Consider the following 11,447-nt stretch of genomic DNA (forward strand, 5'->3'; position numbering starts at 1 on the left):
ATAATTTTATAATATATAAAAAAATATAACAAAGAGTTTGTCACACATTTTACAGAAAATATTTTTTAAAAGTATTTTTATTATTTTCCAATTACCCGGTCCCCAAAAATTTGAGTAAGATTGTGATGCCACATTGGAGCTTCTTTACAATTTTTGTTCTCCGCAATTGTTCTCGGGATCCAAACGGTGAAATTGTGTAAAATGCAGAAAGGGAAGACGAGAGTGGTGTACCCGCGGAGTACGGCGGAGATCCGACGGGAGAAGAGGAGAGCAGCGAAGCGTTCGAGAAGGCTCTGGAAGAGGCATTTGCGATGGCGACGGAGGGACGCGAATTGGTGAGAGGAGTGAAGGATTTGGGAGGAGTGGTGATTGATTTGGAAGGAGGAAGCTACCGAATCGGCAAACCAATTTCGTTTCCTTCTTCTGGCGGTGGCAATCTTGTGGTTAGTACTTTGCCCCCCCATCTCTCTCTCAATAATTTTAACCATTTCACGTCCTGTAACATCATTGTTTTTTTTATTTTTTATTTTTATGGCATATGATAATCTTTTAAATTGAGACCACCACAAGTTCACAGGAATATACAACTACTTTGGGTGATTAAAAAATTAATTAAATAAGTTATTTATTATAAATATATATTGATTTTTTAAAAAATTATTCTCTTTGTGTAGCAGATAATTAAAATTATTTTTTTATAATTTTTTTTATAATTAATAAGAATATTTTAGTAAAACATACAAAATAAAGTGTATCAAAATTTTATATTTATGATTAAATTTAACCATCAACTAATTATTAAGAGCTTATAAATAAAAGTACTTATTTTTCATTTTTGGATAATAAATAAGAATTTTTTATATCCTTCCCCTAAACCATGCCTTGCCCACAAAAAATTATGATATCTCATGAATCTCAAGTAAATCTAGATAACTAGTGATACGATTTTTCATTAAAAAAAAAGTTGTTGGGTTTTGATTTTCAATGTGAAAAAGTTCTTCGTTTTTGAGTTTTTTGGGGCCACGGCCCACGCATAGAAAAGTTTTAAATTATATATTACAAACGAGGAAAATCTCCCATATAATATGATACTCCTCCGGTCCTTATTATAAGACCCAGTTTGACTTTTTATTTGGTCTTAATTATAAGACCCAATCCATTTTCTCTTTTATATTTATGCATTTTTTCCAAGATAATCCTTTAATAATGATAATTTTAGCCAATATACTTATTAGCAAGAATATTTTAGGAATAAAACACTTATTTATTATAAATAACCAACTTAACTTACTTCCTTAATCTCCTCAAATAAGTCAATTGGGTCTTATAATTAGGACCGGAGGAGTATGATGTGAAAGCTCGTAGCCCAAAACATAAAAAATAAATATTTAAAGAATTAATAAATAAATCATAAAAGAAATGGATATTTATTTTAGCCCTCTATTATATATACTGTTGCAAAGTGAACTCCGGGACAGACATTTCGTTTTCAGTAGTCCTCTACTCCCCTCATCTTTCTCTTGAAACTAGGAATGCTTTATCCTTTTTGCTGCCGCAGGCCTACTTTAACTTTTACCCTTGTTTGTTTGTGTGGGAAACAAGGAAAATAAATGATGAGAAATTTTTTTTATTAAATTTGATTTTAAAAAAATATATGATTGTAAAATTTTAATAAGGTGAAGATGTAAAATTAAAAAGAAAAAAGAAAAATTAATTAAAAATTTCTAACTAGACTTCTCCAAATTTTTTACGTCTTTTCGTCCCTTTGTTTCCTTCAATCAACACACTCTTTGCCCCCTACATTGATAGTATTTCTTTGGTTTTTAGTATAAAAGTTAAATAATTAATTTGTAAATACTAAAAGAGATTAGTTAAGTTAGTTATTTATGATAAATATATATTAATTTTTCTAAAATATCTTTTTAATTATCTCTTGATGAAACCTTCTATCATGTGCATTCAAAATAGGGATAGTTTGGTCTGTTAAAAAACAAAAGGAGACTTTGGGGAAAAAATATAAATATGAGAAGAGTTGAGCTTTTATATTTAAGATAAAAATATGCCTTTTGTCTAGCTTTTGTAGTCAAAATCGGAGGTAGCATATGTATAGGCAAAACTCTTTGAATGTGTGTGAGAGCATGTGTATGTATGAGTTAATCTTACTTTTTATTGCTTTTATGTTGCTGGCTAAAAATATCTTAGTTTTATCTATATTTTTTATTTTTCATGTTAGCGTAAGTAACTAAATATACAAATGTAAAGTGCAAGAAAAATTTTGTCCAAAATCAATAAAATGTAATACTAAGATATTTCACGACAATATGATTATAAAATTGAATTTATGAGTTGTAAATTACAAGCCGTTAATTGCAAAATTGGTAATTATAAATATTGAATTTAAAATTGAGTAAAATACAACAATTTAATAGATTTATTTTTACATTTGAGTTTTGGCAATGAATTAGTCAGATTATTAAAAGTATAATATTATACTCCTTCAGTCCTTAATGTAGGACCTAATTTAGAAGCTTATATTAATTTTATATATAAGACTTATTTCACAAGTTTATTAATCTTTTTTCAAATTAATCATATTGATATTTTTCTAATAATAATTAAGTAGGAGGGGGGAGGGAATTAAGGAAGATGCTAAGGGTATTCTAGAAAAAATATACCATATTAGCTAATGTAGCTAACATCTTCACTCTACTCAAATTAGTTAATTAAATCTTATATTAAGAATTGGAGGAGTATAATATAAAGTGTAACACCATATCATCCTTTTACCAAAATGCAGAGGAAGTACTTATAATGTGGACCTGAGGTAAATATAAGATGTTGCTGTTGCAGATAAAATAAATTAAAATCTTGTGTTGCTGTCTTGACTTTTCAATATTTGAGGGTTTTCTCCGACGAACACAACTTAATGGCTTAGAAACAACATATTAGTAAAGAATTTTGATTTGATCATTTATGTACATGTTCTTAATTAGTCATTCAATTATGCATTTAATGAAAAAGTGACATGAATGATGAAAGCAAAGAAGCAAAGAATTATGAATAAAATTTAGTTTACCTCTTTATATTGATTCATCTTTAACCTACATTGCATTAGATCTTAATTGCCCTACCTATACATAGAATATGGATCCTTTGAAAGTGTTAGACAAAATACACAACATTACATATTCACCTGATTTTAATTTGAGGCCAGAAAGAAAAGCATATATTAAATTTTTTTTTTTGGCCAGAAAAGCAGATATTTGCTTAATCAGTAGGAATAACCCTCCTCATGCATATGCCTTAAGAAGAGGAGTTTTCTGTGTCAAAGAAATTAAATTTTACCTGAATAGAGGTCTCTTTCTTAGATGTATAATTGATTAAATTAACTAACTACATGTATCTATATGGTTGATTAGGTAAAAAGTGGAAGCTTGAGAGCAGCTGAAACTTTTCCAAGTGACAGGTATCTGGTCGAGTTATCCTCATCAAACTCTTCACAACTCGATAATTCAGTGGAATCCTTGCATGTCGATGGCATCTCTAGCAAGAAAGCTCAAAATGATGTGATTCACTATGAAGACATAACCTTTCGAGACATCCTTTTCGACTCGAGCTACCGAGGTGGAGGCATTTCAATTGCTGATTCTGCTAGAATCCGAATCAATAGCTGTTTCTTTCTCCACTTCACGACAAAAGGGGATTCTAGTCCAACGAGGCCATGAAACCTTTATCTCGAGTTGCTTTCTTGGACAACACTCCACAGTTGGTGGAGACATAGGTGAGAAAGACTACTCAGGAACCGCCATTGATCTTGCTAGTAATGACAATGCAATCACAGATGTTGTAATTTTCTCGGCAGCCATTGGGATTACACTTAGAGGCCAAGCTAATATGATTACTGGAGTCCATTGTTATAACAAAGCGACATCTTTTGGAGGCATAGGCATATTGGTGAAACTAGCTGGGAATTCACAAACTAGAATTGATAATTGTTACTTGGATTATACAGGCATAGTCATGGAAGACCCAGTTCAAGTTCATGTCACAAATGGGTTATTCTTAGGAGATGCTAATATTGTGCTAAAGTCAATTAAAGGTCAAGCCCTGGGGTTAAATATAATGAATAATATGTTTAGTGGGGATCCCAATAAGAAGGTTCCGATTGTGAATTTAGATGGGCAATTTGGTGATATTGATCAAGTGGTGATTGATCAGAACAATGTGAATGGAATGGGGTTGAGATCAACGATCGGGAAGTTAACAGTAGGGGGAAATGGAACCAAATGGATTGCTGATTTTTCAAGTGTGTTGGTATTTCCTAACCGGATTAGTTTTTTTCAGTATTCGTTTTATGCTCAAGAGCCTAAATTTGTGGCACATTGTGTGACCAATGTGTCAGATAATGTGGTGGTTGTAGAGACGAATGAAGCAGTTAAAGGGTTGGTATCTTTTAGTGTTGAGCAATGAAAAGGCATAAACTTGATGCAGTATTTACTATACATCATTGTAATTATTACTAATATGTTCCTATTTATAAGTAACTTGCGGGGAAATGAGCTTTTTTCAATTTTCTCTTGTTGACTTAATAAATAAAGAGAGAGATAAAGTAAATAGGTGAGGGAATATGTAAAATATATTTTTAATACCATTTCTTTAATAAGAGCAAATGTGAAAAAATTATCTCTTTAATGCATTTCTTATTTTGCGGATTTGGAATACAAATGACTTAAAAATATGAATAGAGTTCTATTTGATATTGTACAAAGATCTCTCCTATCCTCAACAGGTTAGAACTTATCTGATGTATAATCTACTAAAGCATAAATAATTCTTTTTATAGGTAAAAGTTTAGGTGAGTTATAGGTGGGTAGCAGGATTTGAACTTGTGATTTTGTGGTTTGAGTCAATTCTTTATAGTTAACTTCTGTTATCTAGCAAATGTAAGCATTTTTCATAATGAGAATTTGAACATCATTTCTTTATGTCATGAGAGACTAGTTGATTTTACTAGACTTGAGCTGAAAAAAATAGAAGTTAGCATATTGGGTTAAAAAAGTACCCAAATAGAGGCGTATAACCATGCTTATCTATCCTTCCATTTCTTTTATTTTTGCCAATTTGTCTATTTCAATTTTTTCTTAAAAACATTATGTTGACATGTGGATATCCAATCATCCACAGCTAAGGACCAATAAAGCAAAGCATCATGGCGGAAGAGCATTATGTTCAGATTGGGTGATTCGTTGGAATTTTGGATCTTTGGATTCTGACTTAAGTATTCTCTGCCTTAGTAATTTAGTATGATGTTAGTTTATATAGGCATCTTACTGGTAATATTGTGCGTTCTATTACTCCTAGATTGTAATGTGCTGTTTGACCCTATATCAAAAAAGAGAAAAATATCATGTTAACACGATGCGAGGTAGATGAAAACAGATTATAAAGAGTATTAAGATAGGAGTGGTAACATAATCTACCCCGATCAATGCAGTTTTTTCTCTGAGAGACACAGTTCAGTCAACAATATGGTAGCCAAAGAGGTCACCCACTCTATGCGACCTATGCAACGAAATAAAGGTTATATGGTAATAAAGAGTGATCTAGAGAAGGTGCATGACAGAGTAAACTGGAATTTTCTGCACCACTATCTTGTGGAACTAAATCTACCAAATCACCCGGTGGAGATCATAGACAATTGCAACACCACTGTTTAGTAGTGCTTTGAGCTTTCAATGGTAGCAGATTTGGGCAAATACCTTGGAGTAGCTTTGTATGAGAAACGGGTTACACAGGAGAGTTTCCATGAGATCGTCGACAGAGTCAAAAAATGACTCTCAAACTAGAGAGATACAGCCCTTTCTCTTGCCAAGAGAACAATCTTCTCTTGGCAGTCACCTCAACTATTCCGAAGCTATACCATGCAAACATATTCTCTTCCTAAGCAATTTAGAAGACCAATAGAGCCGTCATATAGGGCTCCACTGCAAAAAACAGGAGAAAGACCCATTTAGCCGCTTGGGAGATGGTTTGCAAACCCAAAGCACATGGCAGGTTGGGAGTTAAATGCATGAGGCTATAGAATCAAGCATTTATGGCTAAACTTGGTTGGAACCTAATCAAGTGGTGTGAAGACCTATGGGTTAGGGTGATAAGGAGCAAGTATAAATGTGGTAATGACTTGAACCTTGCTATTGACATAGAATGACACGGGTAATTAAATATGCTGTGTAGGGGACAAAGGAAGCTTGGAAGTATGCAGAAGAGGGGATTGTGATTGACCATGCAAAATAGAATAACACGCTGGAAGTATGAAGGAAACAAAAATTTCAGCATCAAGACTGCACACCAAGCTATCACAAAGGAGTCTAATGACAGCAATGAAGAATGTGTCTAACGCAGTTTGACCAGTGATGCTTCATGTACGTGGTGCCATTACCACTTGGAGTCTGTAACTCATGTCCTTCGTGATTGTCCAAACACTAAGAGTTTCTGGCTTGTGCTGTTACGAGGTGCAACGAATTGCCTATGTTTCAAAGCCAACAGTGAAAGCTAGATTAAAATGTACACCATACATGGTCTTCTCTCTGATTTAAAAGAACAGGGTGAGCCTTTTCTGCACAACTGTTTGATTGCTTTGGAAAAGGCTAAACCAGTATGTCTTTGAAGGAAAAGTTCATAGCAACGCCTCTTTAAAGGCTGCTACCTTTGCCACCACCATGGAAGCCATCAGGTGTGCGAACGATAAACTCTAGGGAGTAATGTCTAATGGCAGCCAAACTGTGGCTCGTTCACTGAGTTGGACACCCTCAGAGGGATGGATGAAAGTTAATACCGATAGGGACTGCTTAACACACACGGGAGGAGCAAGTGGAGGTGTGATTTGAAATAGTCGAGAGGAGTTCATATCTGGTTTCATCCTAAGGGCTCCACAGGTGATGCTTTGATCACGGAGCTTTGGGCGATTTTGTTGGGGCCTAAACTAGCTTGGGATTCAGGATCAGGACAAGTAGTGTTAGAAACTGACGCAACTGAGGTCCTTAGGCTGATTAACGAGGCGGACCTCTCGACCCACGTTGATGTGTCCCTGATTGAAGAAATTAAATCTGTGAGAACCAGAGAATGGACAGTTGTCTTCAAGCATGTTCCGAGAGAGAGCAACCAAGTAGCAGACCTTTTTACCAAGCTTGCTATGGTCACGACGCTGGGATACCATCTTATAGTAGTAGCTCCTGATGTGGTGGTGGAAGCGATTTGAAAAGACATGGAGGGGAGGGATGACAATGGATAGTCTCTAAGAGCTGCGTTTCTCTTTTGGTATTAAAAAAAAGACAGGAGTAGTAATGTGGAATCCGTTTGTGTTCATCAAGGTGATGATGAGTGCCTAAGCTCATTAGATTTGGACTGTCTAGATTTAAAATTTTTAATTATTTATTTTTAAACTAATTAGGTGACATGATGAGCTGGACATGTAATTAGGAAAGGTGGGGAAAAAAAGAGTCAGGTCTGTTTAAAATGCAGCACATGAGGACAGAGCACCTGACTCCCCCCCTCTCCCAACCCAAAAATTTCATGTCTGGCTCATCATGCCGACTGTTGTTGCTAAGTTAGAAGTCACATCATCCAAACCAACACTATTTATGCCAACTCAGTAAAACTTAATTGTTTGGGGCTAATGTTTTGTAACGATGTAAATTCCAAGAACTAAAATCACAGACGTAAAAAATTTTATGAATCAAAACCAAAGTAGGTTTAAATTTGAGAGATGAAAAATTGCATTAAATGAGACGCTTGTCAAAGTGAGTAATACCCGAATTGATCCATGGTAATGTTGGGCTAACATGATGGTTGGGGACTAGCCTGCCCTGATATACCCGTTATAATTGGCCGTTTGTGGCGCCTTTTCCCATGCCTCCCGTCCTTGTCACGAGCAACTAATAATAAACAATGAAATTAATTAAACTTAATTATTTTTTTAATAAAATTTTAAAATTAATTTTAACAAAAATTATAAGTTAGCGGAGTTTTAATTAGTTATGATGTTTTGCTATGTTGAAATAATTAGTACTTTTTTTTTTGCCTACGAAAAAATTAATACTTTAGGCAAAGCATGTTATATTATAAATAATATTGGAATTTTTTATGATAATGACCCGAGGAAAATATTTTAAATCATGCGCTTAACTCCAAGGAATGAATGACGTCACCCTAGCCAGTAAATTCCGTTTATCTGAAGGTGAAATTCAATGCAGTAAGTCTTTATATCGACTTATGGCTCATAAATAATTATACATGGATTGATAAAATTAAATAAACATGTTTCTAGTTTTGTGGAAAATGTCTATTATATATACAAATTTTATTATATATTTTTTTGCGTGCAATATCTTTCATAAGATTGAAATATTAATCCCATTATTCATAAGTATGAATGGTTTGACTGAGTGGGAGCTTCGAATTATGAGTTATCTAAAAGTTATAATTAAAGGGCATTATATTAATTGAGGTTGATTTGAATCCTCAAACATATGCTCCATTTGCGGCGACGATAATTAACATAGATATTCGTAAATTGATGGCTAGTGATAACCCCCCCTGTTTTATGAATAAAATAGTGTTTATATAATTTAGGTGCATTTTGCAGTTCAATACCAAGTCTTGCCCGATGAAAGCCCAAGCAATTTTGGGCTGTGCTTAGGCAAGGTAGAGTAGGATGGGCTTATCTACCCAAGTAGTACCACCACCTTATCTATATTATGTAGAGATCTCCGCCTTACTTAATAAATAATATTTTGGACTTTAAGTATGCTGCCTCTACCTCTAATCTTAAATATAAGAGCTAGTTGACTAATTCAAGCTGATCTTAAATATAAGAGCTAGTTGAACAATTCAAGTAGATTGAGAAAATAATTTGAATTAGTTATTTGTAATAAATAGGCATTGTTTTTTTAAAAATATTTTTACTAATCAAGTTTATTAGTCAGAATTACCATTATTACAAGAACTATCTTGAGAAAAAATAGATAAATATGAGAGACATAGTGGATTAAAACCTTATATTTAAGACCAAAATAAAATCAAATGAAGTTTTATACTAAGGACTGGAAGTACATATTATTTTATAATTTCACAACTTAATATTCCAAGAGAAGAAATATAAACACTATAATGCAAATTCTCATATCTATCTATCATTTCGTATTTTCTTATAATTACATAATCAACCACAATACAATAGGTTTTCACACAGCAACCATGATCATATATGTCAAAATCTTAAGTCTTGAAACATTTCATTCTACCATATATGTATATTACATATATATTCTACAATGATAAAATGGATATGTGTATTATATTACACAATCAAAAGGTTTCGTCTAATAACTTTATTGAGTGTTTTCTTATATTTAGACCAAATATAGCCTCTCATCTAACTTTCATATTAAGAATAGGAGGCCTAGGTTTAAAAAAAAAAAGAAAAAGACAAAAAGGAGAGGAGGTAGTAGTATTTACATATAAAGCTTTGGATATCAATTGAAAGAAAAGGGTAAAGTAGCCTGCAGCATCTTGATATTATTTCTCAAGTATATTTTATACTGTAATCTTATTTATAGTGCATCCAATATCGTGATATTATTTTCCCAATGTATTCAACACCTCGATGTTAACTTTTTTGTTCAATTATATCTATCACCGTAATCTTATTTATGATTTAGGGTGCTGGAAGCATTATAAATAAGATTAAGATGTTGGAAGTAAAAAAAAAAAAAAGGATGCTGAAGGCATCATAAATAATAAGATTAAGATACTAGATATACTTGAAAAATAAGATTAGGGTACTAGATATTATTTTATCTAAGATAAAACAATTTAGTAACAGTTGCTCAAACCTCAGATTTATAGAAGTGGATCTTTATATAAAGAAACACCTATTAGATGGTAGTACTGTCGTAGTCAAACGTGCATAGATGCATACTGGCATGCAAGCCCAGGAGCTTGCCATTATTCATATATATTACATATAGTAGTAGTACATGCCATGCATTTTTACGCAGATTTGGCCAAGAGACTGTTGAATCTCCTTGATGCAAGAACCTGGCCTGCACATTTGTAAACTTTTGTGCCCAAAGCATCCCTTATCTTAGTACTATAACCTGTTTCCTTGTCATAGTACCTGTTCCAGAGCATGACTCCTCCGAAGTTTGAAGATTCCGTCACGGTCGGAAGAACTTCAGACTTGAGCTCTTCTGGTGGTATGTAACCATAGGATGCTGCGGATGTCTCATTTGACGCTACTAAACCCAAGAACACTGAGCTATTAGCTAAACCTGGCTTTGACGTCCATTTTGCCCATGAGTTAAGAAGATTTGTGAAGTCGTTGTTTCCTAAATATTCGCACGTGGCCCATGGGCCATAATATAAAACCCAGAGATAATCAAAAAGACCCGTGTCGATTGCACTGTCCAAGGAACTGGTATCGCAATGTGGGGCTCCTGAAATGTAAATCTTTTTGTCTTGGGTCGAACCATTGATCGCCCTCACAAGTTCGTCCCATGGCTCTGAGCTGTATTCAACGTGGGCAAGATCGATGCCGTCCAAGGTCACTGCTCCGAGAGGGCCTAATTTTCCGCTGAGAAAGCTATCGTAGAGATACTGTGCCAAGGAAGTAGGATCATCGACGGCATCCACCTCGACGGAAAGGAAGACTTGTATGCCTTTGCTTTGACAGTGTTGGATTTGTGAAGCTAGGGCGGAGCAGTTGCCGAGAGGACAGTGGTCTTCCAGGTTTAAGGATGTTGTGTTGCCGGAAACATGGAGGTATGCGATGGCGACGATGTTGTAGAGATTAGAGTCGCATGCCTCGGTTAAGGGTCCTTCACTGGATTCGTTGTTTTGTCCCCAGTAGACGGCGATTTTCCAACCAGGTTTGCTCATGGGGAAATCAACGGCATGAGAGGGTTTGAAGATGACGATGGAGGACAGTGTGAGGAGGGAAAGGAGAATGAGAACTGGTTTGTTGGAAGCCATGATCGATGATGGAAGAGGGTAAGACTGAAGCTTTTTCGGTTTAGCTTGGGGTTTCATGACGTAATGGACAATGCCTATTTATAAAAGATATGAGGGCATGGGAAGGACAAACGTGGCAACAACAAATTTAATATAATATGGGAATTATGATAATATGAGTTATTCCTATAGTCCGCAACATAAGGGCTACTTGAACTTGAATTAGGTGATTATAACTAATATGATCTGATCTCTTTAAAATAACCTTATTCAATGTTATACGTAAATTAACTAGTTTGAAAAAAAATAAATAAATACGTGAGATAAAATAGATTGATTGTTTACATTTAAAATCAAATTCAAGATTATAAGTGATCTGACCTTTATGAGAAGGAAAACACAAGTTTAAACCCTGAAAACATACTTCTTGCAAGGAT

At 34.2% G+C, this 11,447-nt stretch overlaps 1 protein-coding gene and 1 pseudogene across 1 annotated transcript; one reads left to right on the forward strand and one right to left on the reverse strand.

Annotated features, from left to right (window-relative positions):
* Positions 1 to 207: 207 nt before the first annotated feature.
* Positions 208 to 4,519, forward strand: LOC114712594 (polygalacturonase QRT3-like; annotated as a pseudogene).
* A 2,396-nt stretch (positions 4,520 to 6,915) lies between these two features.
* On the reverse strand, positions 6,916 to 11,088 carry LOC114712593 (acidic endochitinase SE2-like). Its single transcript, XM_028897145.1, has 3 exons — positions 10,127 to 11,088; positions 10,038 to 10,089; positions 6,916 to 7,311 (listed from the first exon to the last, which is right to left on the reverse strand). The coding sequence occupies exons 1-3, from the start codon at positions 11,086 to 11,088 to the stop codon at positions 6,916 to 6,918; spliced, it is 1,410 nt and encodes a 469-aa protein (XP_028752978.1).
* Between the last annotated feature and the right edge of the window lie 359 nt (positions 11,089 to 11,447).

The sequence above is a fragment of the Neltuma alba genome, unplaced genomic scaffold, assembly GCF_004799145.2.
Source record: "Neltuma alba isolate B1F8T4 unplaced genomic scaffold, ASM479914v2 tig00011377_pilon, whole genome shotgun sequence".
In the NCBI taxonomy this organism is placed as follows: Eukaryota; Viridiplantae; Streptophyta; class Magnoliopsida; order Fabales; family Fabaceae; genus Neltuma; species Neltuma alba.

Coding starts and splice junctions, on each gene's coding strand:
- LOC114712593 (XM_028897145.1), bottom strand. CDS start 11,088: ATGAAACCCCAAGCTAAACCGAAAAAGCTTCAGTCTTACCCTCTTCCA. Junction 10,090..10,126: donor AAGATAAGGGATGCTTTGGG/CACAAAAGTTTA, acceptor CAGGTTCTTGCA/TCAAGGAGATTCAACAGTCT. Junction 7,312..10,037: donor TGCGTAAAAATGCATGGCAT/GTACTACTACTA, acceptor TAATACCAAAAG/AGAAACGCAGCTCTTAGAGA.